The sequence below is a fragment of the Conger conger genome, chromosome 9, assembly GCF_963514075.1.
Source record: "Conger conger chromosome 9, fConCon1.1, whole genome shotgun sequence".
Lineage (NCBI taxonomy): Eukaryota > Metazoa > Chordata > Actinopteri > Anguilliformes > Congridae > Conger > Conger conger.
The window spans coordinates 11,298,986-11,314,504 of NC_083768.1; the positions used below are offsets into that span (position 1 = coordinate 11,298,986).

The 15,519-nt window shown below is 46.4% G+C and overlaps 1 protein-coding gene across 1 annotated transcript; it reads right to left on the reverse strand.

Annotated features, from left to right (window-relative positions):
- Positions 1-6,594: 6,594 nt before the first annotated feature.
- Positions 6,595-13,537, reverse strand: dsela (dermatan sulfate epimerase like a). The gene has a single exon (XM_061253545.1). The coding sequence runs from the start codon at positions 12,259-12,261 to the stop codon at positions 8,632-8,634; it is 3,630 nt and encodes a 1,209-aa protein (XP_061109529.1). The 5' UTR covers positions 12,262-13,537; the 3' UTR covers positions 6,595-8,631.
- Between the last annotated feature and the right edge of the window lie 1,982 nt (positions 13,538-15,519).

Here is a 15,519-nt window from a genome sequence, read left to right on the forward strand (position 1 = left end):
TGTTACTGGTTGCATGCATGTGAGCGATCTTTTTGATTTGATGATTGTATAACCTGTGCCAAAGTTCAACTAAGGGTCACCTGCGCGTATCCAGGCTATTTAGGCATTGCATTATTGGCATTTGGCAGATGCTCTTATCCAGAGCAACGTACAGTTGATTAGACTAAACAGGAGACAATCCTTCCCTGGAGCAATGCAGGGTTATGGGCACAAGGGCCCAACAGCTGTGCGGATCTTACTGTGGCTACACCGGGATCAGAACCACCAACCTTGGGTGTTGACCTATGTGTCCATGAATATGTATATGTATAAACCTATTTGTATTTTTTTTATTATTAATTTCATGTTATTTCAAAAGAAGTCACAGATGTCACTAAATGGATAGTGCATGCGTTCTAATTTCAGTAATTACTGGGTACAGACAAGGTGTAATACTAGGCTGGTGGGGGAAACGTTATGATTTCTGTCAGAAGGACGTTTTGAAAAAATAGATTCTGATCATGTTTCCAAGATGGTTGTCCACAAAAGTAAACAAAATGTCCAAAGTGAGTCATTTATAATGACTTATTTACGCGAGAGTAGTGCACTTATAGTCTCCCAAACCAAAAAATACACTTGAGTAATGTGACATGTTACATTAAGATATGTAAAAATAAGAACCCTATTTGGAAAGCTCCATCTTGAATCAAACTGTTATGCCAAATGGTCTTTTTATGGAACAGATTCTCAAAACAAAACCGCAGCCCTTGCAGCCCTAAAGATCACTCATATTATCTTTTTGTTTTTATGCTGTGTGGAAGAACAGTAAGCTTCACTCCAGTGTTTTTAGAATACATCCAGTATAAGAACAAATAATACAAATAATTACTCGGGGGACTCTTTTACAGTCCTAAAATATCTGAGAAATGCGTGGAAAATAAAATGGGACAATTCAATGGATACAAAGCACTATGGTAAACCAATGGTATATAAAACAGTGGCTGTTAAACTCATATTGCTCACTGCTTTTTACTGCATTGATTTAAATGTGTAGACATTAACGGCGTGCGTTTATTCCCCTGATTCCTTCCTGAACCGTTTAAGCCTGCTTAACCCCTCATTTGGAGGGCAAATGGATGAAGCTGTGCTGTAAATACTATTGAATTTAGACAAAGGTGCATGTTTTAGCACGACTATTTAAAGAAAACGATGCCGGCAAAGTCAACAGAGCTTGAAATGAAGGAGGGGGGAGAACAGAATCGGTTTTCACAAGAGGCCAAAGACGGCTAGCGGCTCGCTGGGAATTAGATGTACTGTATCGTTTGAAAAGTAGAGGTAGAAATGAATAAAATAATGAATTATCCTCATTAGCACTGGTTTGATTATTGCTTAGTATCTTAAAGGTACAATAGGTGATATATTTGTGTTAAAACATTAAAACATGTTACAAGAACATTGTAAATACCTTCCTATCATTGAAAAAGGCTCACTGACATGTTGACTCACCCTCTACCTGTGTTTATAGTCCTTAAATTCGGGTTTCAAAATATACAGCTCATGGCCCAACACTGTACCAAAACATTTGTATAACTGTACAATAATTCAAGCTCATTGGTTGAAAATTGGTTGTAATTGCCACAGCCAATGGCGTTTCACTGTCAGCGCGTTCATAGAGAAGGGGGAGGGATAAACAGTGTTGTGGTTTGAGCGTGTTTGTTGCTGCTTTTCCTCTCTTGACCGTTAAAGTCCGAAATTACCTATTGTACCTTTAAACTGAGGAGTGCAACTCAAGTGAGTACGTCTTGCCAATTTGTATTTAAAAAGGGCAGCTGTACAATATAAGCCTATTTAATAACTATAACGGTGTCTCCATTTCAGACTTATGAACATTTCAGTGTTATGAACCACCTCGGCTTCAGTGTGTTTGTATCTGAGGATCTATTGTGCGAAACGGAGAAGAGAAAATCCAGGGGAGTTGCCACACAGTGAAAAGCAGAGCAAATTAAAATGAATCTGGGGCAACTGACAATTTCAATAAAAATGACGGCAAACAATGAGCACTGAGAACTGATGTGACGCGGAAAGCATTCAGAATCCGGCACCAGCCATTCGCACCACAGAGCCGTTTACCAATGAGTTACAGCTGTGCCCCACTGCCCCCCTGGTAAAAACCTGGAACATTTATTTATTTCTTTATTTATTTTACTGCAGTCCAGGTTCCAGTTTTGGAAGGGTTCTTGGTTTTAGTTCACTTGGTGAACTTCTCCAGCTACCTCACTGATCCTGCTTTGTGATACAGCACATACCCCCTGCCTTTGAATTTGTGTTCGCTTTGCCGCGGTAAAGGTGTCGCGGTACCTGACTGTAAAGGGCTACTTGCCGCGGTAAACGTGTCGTCGTGTCGACACGCCGTACCTGACTGTAAAGGGTTACTTGCCGCGGTAAACGTGTCGCCGTGTCGACACGCCGTACCTGACTGTAAAGGGTTACTTACCGCGGTAAACGTGTTGCCATGTCGACACGCTGTATGTGACTGTAAAGGGTTACTTGCCGCGGTAATCGTGTCGCCGTGTCGACACGCCGTACCTGACTGTAAAGGGTTACTTGCCGCGGTAAACGTGTCGCCGTGTCGACACGCCGTACGTGACTGTAAAGGGTTACTTGCCGCGGTAAACGTGTCGCCGTGTCGACACGCCAAATTGTGACTGTAAAGGGTTACTTGCCGCGGTTCCACTGCTTCACTTAGCCACAAGGTAATATACGCCGCTGCTCCCCCGCAATATAAAAACATTTTATGACCCCATATCGCATCTGTTTATCAACACAAATAGTGTTCATTAAACAGAAACACTTTTACGGCTCATGTAAAAAGTGTGAGATGCACGGCGTGTCATAAAAGTGGATAATGAAGCTAAACTAAAGCGCCATGGAGTAATATCACACCGCCATCATTTCCCGTGATGCCATCGCACCGACGTTATATCAAAGCTTTGCCCTTTTGTATTGCGCACATTATAATTATCTACATAATATTCCACACGACGGTAAATTCATTCCAAAATACCCATTGCACATTTTATGCGACCCTACAGTGGGCATCCGGGCGCCGTTTATGAATCACGGTCTTTAAACTATTTAGGTGGTCCCTGCACTCTTGACGGAGGGACTGGTTCTGGTTTTAGAATTACCGAAGGCGAGTGACTCAGACAGGTCCGGCGTCACCCGGGACCGCGCTTCCCTTCGTGAATAAACACTTCAGTCAAGCAATTTAGAGACGGCAGAGGAAACAAGCAGACCCACCCCAGAGAACAGCACATGCTGCTTTAAGGGCCGAACCCATTATGAGCTGTAGCCTAAGGTGTCCCTCTCCTGATGAAATCGTGGTAGTCATCCTTCCTGTCTCCTCAATTTGCTATCCCAACAAAAAGTTGTTAAACTGTAATATGTAATATGATGCTGCACGCATAATGTGGTGGTGATGATGATGATGATGGTGGTGGTGATGATGATGATGATGATGGTGACTGTCTTGGCATTTCAGGGTTGTGCACTTTACAGCTCCTTAAAATAAGTTGTTCACAACATCTACATCCTGAGATGGCAAACACATTTGCAATTTTTAATGGGAAGAAAATTGAAGCTCAGTTGCAATGAATAACATTATGCTGTCTATTCCCAAAAATCCCCGGTAAATGAAAACACTAGAAGTGTTCTCAAAGAAGGCTGGTGAACATTCACCGATGGCTGCAGTTTTTTTGGGGGGTACTGCAGAGAATGGAGTCATCTCATGAAGCTAATTATTCTGCCTCCATATGCTGTTTAAAAACGATTTGTTTATAAACAGATTCCATATGTATAGGTTCTATACCTCAGGGGATTGCCTGAACCAATTTATGAACTACAAAACCGGTTCTTTAATAGAACTTAAATTAGAGCTCGTCAGATACCTCAAATTGCTCCGTAAGTCACAACCAATACCTGTCATTTTTATCGTCCTGGAAATGCGGTTTACAACATATGCCATGTTGTTTTGAAGTCTAGACTTAATGAGTTCCTTGAATCTTTCTAATATACTATACAATTTTCTAGAAGATTTTGACTGAAAACAGAGTAATGTCAATCAAATACAAGAGAGAAATTGGGGGCCATTTCTGACACTGGCATCTGAACACAATTGATATTAGCCTCACAAAAAAGAAAATACAGGCCTCCTATATCCACTAAATTATTGGGGGGGGGGGGGGGGGACCATATTGCAGTTTATGAAGCTGATCAACCATAACTCTTTCCTTTACTTGCACAATATTCTTGTATCAAAATGTCAATTTTGATATTGACACTGATACAACAGACGCAGTGACTGAGTGTGTCAGTCAAACTTGGGAACATATCCCAAAGCAGTGAGAATGAATAACTATCTCTGAATGAATTCTCTAGACTGCCTCTCCAGTAGCAATGATTTTGTACAGTTCCACCATGTTATACTTATACCAATGTATCTCTTCCCTTTACCGATAGACATGCAGCAGTGGCCAGGCTCCACAAATCAGAGTCCTGTGAAGTGAAATGACAGTCAGCAGGCAGTTGACCATTTTCCATCACAGCAGGATGGAGGCTGGTGTATCAGGAGTTCCCTGGTGTCTATCAGAACGGGGTAACATGTAACGGGGGGGGGGGGGTTGGTGTATCAGGAGTTCCCCCGGGCCTGGGGACTGGTGTCTATCAGAGCGGGGGTAACATGTAACGGGGGGGGTCGGTGTATCAGGAGTTCCCCCAGGTCTGGGGACTGGTGTCTATCAGAGCGGGGTAACATGTAACGGGGGGGGTCGGTGTATCAGGAGTTCCCCCGGGCCTGGGGACTGGTGTCTATCAGAGCGGGGTAAAGTGTAACGGGGGGGGTCGGTGTATCAGGAGTTCCCCCAGGTCTGGGGACTGGTGTCTATCAGAGCGGGGTAACATGTAACGGGGGGGGTCGGTGCATCAGGAGTTCCCACAGGCCTGGGGACTGGTGTCTATCAGAGCGGGGTAACATGTACAGGGGGGGTCGGTCAGTGTATCAGGAGTTCCCCCAGGCCTGGGGACTGGTGTCTATCAGAGCGGGGTAAAGTGTAACGGGGGGGTCGGTGCATCAGGAGTTCCCCCAGGCCTGGGGACTGGTGTCTATCAGAGCGGGGTAACATGTAACGGGGGGGGTCGGTCAGTGTATCAGGAGTTCCCCCAGGCCTGGGGACTGGTGTCTATCAGAGCGGGGTAGCATGTAACGGGGGGGTCGGTGTATCAGGAGTTCCCCAAGGCCTGGGGACTGGTGGCATATGGCGATTATGAAGGGCACCGAATTGGCCAGTCAGCTGAAACTGAATCCCATGATCCTCTCTGGTAGCGCTTTAGAGGGCAAACGGTGAGGAGCAAATGCTGGATGTGTCGAGGGCAGAAAAACACTGTCGCTGAACTTGTATTTGCCTGATGACGTTACTGTATGTTTGTGATGTGTCATCGATAGCAGTAAATGGCTGGCCTTTATCCAAAGCGTTGTGCAACTGATGATTCTCACTCACCCATTCATACACACACTCACACACCAACGGCGATTGGCTGCCATGCGACAACATGCTCGCCAGGAGCATTTGGAGGTTAGGTGCCTTGCTCAGGGACACTTCGACACACCCAGCGCAGAACCGAACTGGCACCCCTCCGACTGCTAGGCACCTGCTCTTACCTCCTGAGCCAATGTCGCCCTGTGATGAACATTTAGTTACAGTATGAGCGTGTTGAAAATGGTTGCACTCTTAACCTTACCAGTTTACATGCCATTTTTCATGAATCTGTTCATAAGCAAAGAATGTCCTCAGTGTCATAATGGGCCCGTTCCTACTATGTTAGCAGTCCCTTAATTCACAGAATGCCTCAAGATCACCAAGACGCCAATATATTTTTTTCCCTAATTATACCCACAGCAGGATATTTCCTTTTTTCTGCATTTATAATGTGTGCACAACTTCTGCTGTCGAAATCATATTAAAAATGCATAACATATTTGTAGAAATGAAAGAAGCAGATTTGTAATTCAAGGCCACAGTAACTCTGGAACATCTTCATAAACAGATGCATAAAAATAGCAGTTAGGAACAGTGACAGCAAAGCAGGGGTGTTAATTACCCTTATATACTTTCTTTGGCCCATTAGACAAGATTTGGCTAGCAGTAGGTATCCTCCTGAAAAACTGTATTCCGCTTGAATGGAGCAATTATAAAGATCACTGTGTACTGTATCTGTGAGCAGCTAAGCAAGATATTTTTACTTAAACCAGCCATTATAGTTTGAAAATGAAGTGGATTGTCTTGAGAAGGGCAGATCATCCTATGACATCTTCCCTTCATACGCGCACAGAACCACTGTGGCACATTAATATCGATAGCACATTCTGCACACGTTGCGATAAATGGACAGGAAAGAACAGTGATACCCAGAAGACATCAAGGCAGAATTTAATTCATAAATGCGGCGCGCATTTTATGTACTACTCAAAATGCATCCGCAGAGTTTCGCGACCCTTGCCTTGTAATCAGCTCACAAGGGTGGCACTCCAGAGTAACGGCCTGTAGGCGTTTTGTCTGATTAAACCACTAAAGCCTTTGGGATTAGCCGTAAATGACATGTCCTTAGGTTTTTAGTCTTTTATATCTGTGAACTGTTGATGGCTGTCAGATATTGTTGAGACAACAGCAAGCTAGCAAAGCTGAAAGAAAATTTGCAAGTCACAACTTCACATCTGGGCTTAGTTTTTTATGATTACCATACCCTTTTTTTCCAAGTTTTGAACACCCTGTTATATTCCCCAGTCATGCTAATTCATGCAACCTCTGATATAAATTCCAGGTAGCTTAAAAAAGGGCATACACTCCCATGATATGTGAGGTAAAGCCTTTGCTTATTTTACACACCCTAATCCACACATATAGCTCATTAGTCTGAGAGAAACACAGAGGGCCTGATTTAAAGACCTTTAGCGATTAGCGTATACCAAACCTTTTTAGCACACACAAAACATTATAATGCAACAAATAATTGGTTCAAAGCAACACCATGACCAATCATTGCCCAGCATCCATACTGGATGGTGGGACCAACACTGGAACAGTCCTTTAATGAGATTAGCCACCCAGCAGACCCTGGGAATACGTTTTACTGTTAAGGAACATTCCGGGCAGTTAAACCTCTTATCCATTCCAGATCTGGGTCAAATACGTAATTGTTTTGGATTCAAATACTTCTGCATGCTCGACTGATCTTGCTTGGTGCAACTGAGTCAACTAAGAGAACCAGAAGGCAAGGTTTGCACTTTTTCATAGGTTCCAAATACACTCAATAAAGCATATAAAATTATTTGAATCCTAAACTATAAAGTATTTGATACAGGATTGATCTATACGGCTACCCGGTCAGTGACAGAATGTAGTTTCCATCTAATGTTGTGAGAGTCTGAACAAAGTTAATTGGTCCTGCCATTTTAAGATGCGATACAGAAAAGTAGGAAAAGTACATATTTATTTTTAAATGCAATTTATATTTTCTTTTTCTTTTTTTTTTCAAAACTTGATTGTGTGAACGAACAATGCGGACACATAAAACTTGCTTTAGGCTAATACTGCAAACATTCAGCATTTGTCCTTTCACAGGTTTAAGCAACACATGAAGTCAATAACTACACTGCCATCTTTCCGCAGTTTTGAGGTGATGAGTATAAGCACTTCTGTAAGCACAAACCAAGGGAACCCAAAACACAGTGCAAAAAAACACCAAGGACTTACTGACAATAAAGCCTTGAAATATAGCATTTACTTAAATCTAGGATCATTCTCTGCGACCATAAAGTCCAGGGTTGATGTTTGGTCTGGCATACAATTTGCAAACCTGCTATGTAAGGGTAATTTACTTGCTGTGTACTTGGTACTGTACATCCAATTAAACACCACAGATTTGTGTTTCCCTCCAGAGAACAGCCCTTGGTGCCCTCTGCCAGCCTTTATATCTTAGCACAGCACATTTCAAAACCCAGTCCATTTAGTCTGTTAACCTTTGGTAAAAGAAACCGGTTTTTACAAAATATACATATATAAAAAGAGACAACTGTGTATAGATTATCTACATACTATAGCTTTATAAGAAAATAATGTCCACATTTACATATGTATACTGTAGAACGCATAGTACCTGGTCCATAGTAGTACACTGAGCACAGCTTTACAAAAATAACCACTCTTGAAATTACAGTATAACTTTCTTCAAGATTTCTAAACAAATTGGCGCACATAAAACATCCATACATTCTGACATCCAACTCAAGAGACTCGGCTGGCTTTGATGTAGCATAAAGGAAACGGGACTTGTGTATTCCTTCAATGAATCCAATAACATTTTAATGTAAAATGTTATTTTTGACCATCGTCGTGGTATTGCTGTTGATCATAATGATCACACATTCTGCGCAAAAAAACCAGAACAGATTTATTTCAAGCTTGCTCTCCGCCTCTGTGTCCTATTACACTCCGGTGCTAAAAAGTTCATGGCTGAACTTCAATTACATATCCTATTAGTGCAAAAGACCAAAAAAAATAAAAGAACTAGCTATTGATTTCAGCTGACCCGCAGCATTTAATTTGTAAACCTTGAATATCCTAACCTCTTCATTACAGACCAGCATGTGTCCTCTATTAGTTTTATATCACTGTAGGGCATATTCTGTTTCCACACATTGATGTTAGCTGGTGAGATATCCCCCTCGTACTTGAGGCTGAACAAGTTTGTGGATGTGGTGAACATGAGCTGGTTGAGCGACGCTGGCGAGACCGGTACGCCCAGATGGGAGTGTATGTGTATGGCGGTCTCCTCGGGGAAGTGCACCACGTCCTCGAACCTCACCTGGAGGTAGGTGCCCTCCGGCAGGTCTCTGCTGACCCGCAGCGTGGCGGCCGTGTGCGCCAGCCACAGGTGGGCGAGCAGCAGGACCGGGTCCGACTCGGACCGGGCCAGCAGCCGCTGCAGCGGCTGGAATTCGGGGGCGAACCCCGCGCACCTGCCCCTGCTGCTGTCCTCCTTGAAGATCAGGGCCAGGTGCTGCGGGATGTTCTTCAGGGAGTAGAGGCTGGGCTTGCTGTTGTACAGCATTAAGTAGATCCAGGCCCGCGGGTCCCGGACCGTGTTGATCACGCGCAGGGAGGGGCCGATGACCTCCTGGACGAAGGGGAGCTTCAGGGCCCAACTCCCGCTGCTCAAGCTGAGGACGGCGCTGGCACTCTGGTACTGCGCGACGTGCCGGCGTAGCTCCCTGATGTACTCCGCGTCCCGCTCCAGGCTCCCCTTGCCCGGGCCCCTCTGCTCGGCCAGCGGCTCCTTCCTCCTGCTCCTCTTCCTCTTGCGCCTGGAGGAGTCCGCGGCCTGAGCCGACCTGGTCCTGCTGGCCTCGTCCAGCTGTATGTTCTGCAGGTGCAGTTTGGTGTTGCGGACCAGGGAGTGGAACCAGCCCTGGATGACCTTAAAATGGCCGCCGCGGGCGTCCGCCTTGGACCACTCGCAGGCGTCCAGCAGGGAGTCGAACTCGAACTCCGTCTCCGGGATGTCCAGGTGCTCGGTGGGCACGCGGATGTAAACGAAGTCGGAGCTGTTGTAGAAGAGGTGCTGGAGGATCTCCGCCCCGAACCCGGGCAGGGTTGTTATGACGACGGTCGGCAGGGGGAACGGGTGCGGGTCGGAGAGTGTGCGGGGCGCGCCGGCCCCGCGGTCCGCGGTGCCCTTCCACTTGACTCCGCAGAGGAGCTGATCGCAGCTATTGGAGACGAACACCAGCTCGACGATCCACAGCAGCAGGACCGAGAGCAGCGTGTAGCGCATGAGCTTGCTGAAGCACACGTAAAACTTCCTCCGCAGGGTCAGAAATCCGATTGCCACGCACAGCGTCACCCCCGCTATTAAATTAACCACAAATCCAAAGTCGAACACGCTCTGCTCCACCGCGTTTTGTTTGGGCACGAGCTGAGTTCCCACACCGAAACGTGTGATCTGATGCTCGTTCTCCACTTTCGCATGCCCGCCGAAGCCTAAATAGCTCAGTCTGGCCCCGACGTCTTTGTAGTTCGTGGCGATGGACACTATGTTTTCGGTGTTGTTGATGATCAGGGACAGCCTCACACCGTTTTTGCTGTCTTCGACGAACTTGCAGTTGCTCACTTTTACATAAGGCCCGTGCAGCACGTAAGCCACTCTGCTCACCGTGCTCCGCATGGGGAAAGTGACGTTGATGAACTGCGTCCACCGCTTCTTAAACTCCGCGGCCTGCTCCGCCTCCTGGATCCTGCCCGACGGGCTGGAGCCCTGATTGTCGAACCAGAATATTTTGTAGTGCGCGTCCCACACGTCCATCAAGGCCCCGTTGTACTTGTCCATCACCCGGTGCGGGACGTACTTGAAGTCGATGTCCAGGTTGTGGAAGAAGGCACTGAGCGTGTCCAGTGGCGAGTCGTCCCGCTTCTCCACGTGGTCCACCACCAGGAGGGTTTGGGAGTTGAGAAGCACGAGGGCCCGGTAGACGCTCTTCAGCTTCATGGCCGAGGAGTAGGCCGCCACCGACTCGCCGCTCACGAACATGGCGTCCTGGTGGGAGGACGTGGCGATGACCTCGCCGGCTGTGTCCCCCACTTCCTTGTCCGCCCACCGCAGCCACTTGGCGCACTCGCCCAACTGCCCCTCCCACGGCCCGTTGCACTGGCTGGTGGGGGAGGGGGCGAACACCAGCACGTTGTTCAGGTAGCTGTACTTGGGCCCGTACAGCGCTTCGGACACAAACACCTGCCCGTTGGGGGCGAAGGTGAAGGAGTTCTGATCCGGGTGCTCGTGCCCCGGGTTGAAACTGCTCCAGCCTTCCACCCAGGAGTACGGCTTGGCGTGGACGATGTCGTACACCGCCCGTCCGCCCAGCTTCCCGGACTTGAAGGAGACGAACGTGTTGCCCTGGCTGTTGGGCATGCCCGCCCCGTACGTTACCACGCCCCAGTTGGAGAAGACGTGCAACTTGGCTTTGCCGTACCCCGGGGGCGGCTGCGGGACGAGGTGGGCGTTGTACCAGATGTACTCTGTGTGCAGCGTGGTCCAGCGCTGGGCGGAGGACTGGCCCATGGGGCCGTCTTTGGGCCGGTGTTTTCGGATCTGTTGGGCGAGCCAGTTGCCCGTGCCGTTTTCAAGCACGAAGCTGTCCAGGAACACCAGCTGGCTCTCCGGCCCGTAGAACCAGTTGTAGTTGGAGTCGGCGATGCCAACCGTCCTCTGAAAGCCGGGCAGCAGGGTGGCGTAGTAGAACCAGAAGTGCGCTTTGAGCCAGTTGTTCTGCGTGTTGTCGATGTTGAAGTGGCGTTGCGCGAGGAACACGTACTGCGTGATAGACTTGGCCGTGTAGCTTCCGTACGCCACGCCCTCATCCAGGGACCCGTCGACGATGTGGTTCAGGAGAAACATGGTCTTCTCCATGTAGTTCACACACACCTGCTTCCATATCATCGTCTCGGGGTCGTTGTGCTCCCCGGCGACAACGGCGCCGGTCAGGATGGCTAAGATGTTGGTGGTCTGGTGGTTCTGCAGAAACTGCTTGCCCCACCCCCTGTACTTGGACAGCTCATAGAGTTCGTCGGTCGCCGAGCGTATCTTCTTGAGGTAACTGACCCTCCTCTGTGCGTCCAAGGCAGTGTAGATGAAATCGTAGGCGGTGGCGAAACCCGTGAGGGAGTGCGCCGTGGGCACCTCGTCGTTGGGGGCGCTGGTCACCATCCAGTTGGGGTACTCCGCCATCCGGTCCATGTACTTCAGCAGGAACTGGAGGGCAGCGCCATCCTCTGGACAGATCAGGCAGTACAGGGCGAGCGGGGGCAGGTTGTTGCCGTAAATCTCGTTCCATTTGCTGGTGAACTCCTCGTGCCTGGCCGGCGGCAGGTACAGGTTGCCGTTGGACAGCATGGTCGTGACGGCCACGCGGATCACTTTGAAAAGGTGGCTGTGTGTTGTGGTGGACCTCTGCCTGAGTAACTGTATATCCACCGGGTCAAAATAAAGGTTTGGGTGCAGATTGTCTGCTATGTGCTTCCACTGCGCGGTTGTACTGTCCTCGGCCAGCCTGACCTGCTCGGTGTCGTCGTTGAAAACATCTTTGTCTGAAGCATTGAAGACACCGGAGAAGGCAACTCCCACTGCCAAGAATGATAATAAAACCAGCGACCGCCCTATGCACTCAGCAGCCATGATCCAAGAACCAGATGTTTTCTTTTTCTCTCTCTCTCTCTCTCTGTTGTCTCCCCTTACTCAAACCAGTAAATTGTAATGCTGCGTAGCTCCCTCGACACTTTGCAAAAGAAGTTCTCTCAGCAACACTTTTGACTGTTTTTTTTAGGCTCAGCTCAAATAAAGAAGCAAACAAAGTTGACTTCTCTGTCCAATTGTTATGAACTTGTAAAGCGTGGTGTCATTCCCTTAAACCATTTTCTTCCCCACGGTCTAGATTGAAGAAATAATCTGAATTAATTTTTACCACTGCAACATTATACTCTGATATAAATAAGGTGCGTTAATATTCTCAGTATCTGCCAATTCAGCATGTCTTCCATCAGATACAAAAGTAATCGCTAAAAAGACGGCATGTTGGCTGCTGTCAAATTGGAAAGACTATACATAATACGACCATTTAAACAGTACACACACGAATAGTAGGCTAATATTTTACTGACGTTCTGTTCTATTTGGACTTACGTTTACAAATTCAACATTTACTTTCATGAAAAACGATAAAAAGGTTTCCGTGCAGAATGTTTATATATAGTGAAATCTGACTTCCAAAACGAATGCCACACGAAAAGTGGGAGAAGGCAGCCGCGGATAATAATTCGATTAACGGTAATTCCCAAATCGAAAGACATCCGTTGGTGCTGGAGCACAATCAAATCCAAAATACATCTGTAGATGCACAAGTTTTTGTAGCCACGTCTTATCTTTGCCAATGCTGCTGGGGGCGAGGAGCAAGCGCCAGGCATCTCTCCTGGCGAGCAGCAACAAACTGGTATTGTCCTCCTCTCTCCGAAACATTTCCACTGTGAATTTTCAGCAAGCAGTCCACTCCTTGTTCCACTGTCCGGTCCATTCAGAAATATCCCATAGAAGCGTATTTATTTCGTTCCAGGGCAGACACACACACACGTCTAAATTAACAGACATTACCTCACGTAGCGGACAACTACATTGTATTCTTGAGGATTCTCGTGATAATGTTAATTATCTCCTTGTGGAATTTCCTATCTTCCATTCCGTGGGTTTGTCCCACTTCTCCCAACTTAATACAACTTCCGTTAAAAAAGTGGGGAAAAAAAAAACAAAAGGAAGTTCGTCTTGCCAAGTATTCCAAGAATGGTACAGTGCATCAGGATCATACGTAACCAACGCACATTAAAGTAGAGGTGTAGGCTAAACATGAATCTTTAAGTATTGTTCATTCGTTGCCTATATCCTTACTGAGCTGACGAGTAGTCCATTGTATCGCGTTCTGAAACAGCATACGGCTTTCGAATGAACAAGACGAAAAATGCGTTTAACCGTGTCCACTTATTCCAAGGTCTGATTCCCTTTCATTCTGTGGAAAAATACTGCGCTTTGCCGTCTGTAGAGGGCGTTAAAACGGCAGCAGAGCCAGGCATCAAGTAGGATGGGGGAAGCAAATGTCTTGGTCCAGAACACAATTTCCCATGCCAGTTTTGCTGAGTGGAAAAAAAAAGACCAGTCCAACACCTTCGCCAATGGGATACATTATTAACTTAATGTAATCCCTCATGTCTTATAAATGTTAATGTCTGGTAAAATGGTAGTTTTATCGCTTTCATTCTTCTTCTTTTTCTCAACTGGCAGTCATACTGTACATTTTTGTAAATGACACATAATCTATTGTGTTGGTTTTGTGAGGTTTGAATTTTGTGAATATAAAAAAGGTTCACTGACGTCAGCATGCGAGTGACGTAACCTCACATTTATCGGAACTTTTTTTTGTGTTGTTTGCTTTTTTTTTTTCTTTTTTTTTTACTGTCTGTAGGGGGAGTGTGTAATTCCCAAATTATATAATTATACCATTCCTCCATGAAGCAGAAAGTCTTTGGCTCACATCTGAGCCTGGGCTACTGGCCAGCTGCAGATACTGGCTTAACGGAATATACAGAGCCCTCCATAACGTTTGGGACAAAGATGTACTGTCTATATATTTTCTCTTGTACTCATGGCTCTGTACTCCACAATTTTAGATTTGTACTCAAACAATTTACCTGTGGTTAAAGAGCAGGGGGGAGTGCAACCATATTTCATGTTTCACGTTTGAGTCCCATTGAGGTTGAACTAGGGTGGAGATGCACTTACTAGTATACATCAAACAAACTAGTAAACATAGTCGTAATGTTCTTATACTAAAGTCATTGACAAAGACTAAGACACCGTCTCCTTTTTTCTAAAACATGCAATCATATGCTAGTCCCTTTCATTCGGATTCAAGCTCTCCCTCTTTCATAAACCCACACAGAGACCCCCAAACAGACAGAAAATAACATACACTCACCAAGCACTTCATTCGCAACAGTTTACTTTATTACACCTACTTTTTCATGAAATTATCTAATCAGCCAATTGTGTGGCAGCAGTGCAATGCACACATGAATTGCACTACATGCATCATGTAGATACGAGTCAGGAGCTTCAGTTAATATTCACATCAACCATCAGAATGGGGGGGAAATGTTATGTTATGTAAGTGACTTCGACCGTGGAATGATCGTTGGTGGCAGACAGGGTGGTTTGAGTATCTCAGAAACTGCTGATCCCCTGGGATTTTCATGCACATTGCAAAAAAAAAAAAAAAAAAATCCAGTGAGCAGCAGTTCTGCAGACAGAAACACCTTGTTAATGAGAGAGGTCAGAGGAGAAGGGCCAGACTGGTCAAAGCTGACAGGAAGGTGACAGTGACACAAATAACCACACATTACAACAGTGGTACGCAGAAGAGAATCTCTGAACACACAACGCATCATAACTCTACATGGATAGGCTACAGCAGTAGAAGTCTAAAAAAATCAGTCTAATAAATACCTAAAAGTGCTCGGTGAGTGTTCACGCCAAGTCGGCATGGTCAAAGCTGCGGGAACAGGCCGTGGTGACAAATGAGTCACCACTTCGTCCTCTCAAGTTCACTTCTTCTGGTGGCCCAGGAAGAGGTCCCTGCAGTTCACTCACCTCAATCCCCGGTACTCACCCATTCCCTGCCGTTCCATCTCCTTTTGTCATCCACCCACTTTCCGATTACTGAATGGGCCGGTTAGTCATTATTGGACGTTTCACGGATTGGTTCCGTGACGGTTCAGGCGATTCTGCTTTGGGCAGTGGCTCCCAGCCCTGTTCCCGGAGATTTACCAGTCTACGGGTTTTCATTTGACACATCAGAGCAGTGAGATTGTTGAATGCTTTGTTCAGGTTGGA

Bases quoted from the DNA above. Each gene is read 5' to 3' on its own strand.
- dsela (XM_061253545.1), bottom strand. From the start codon at position 12,261: ATGGCTGCTGAGTGCATAGGGCGGTCGCTGGTTTTATTATCATTCTTG.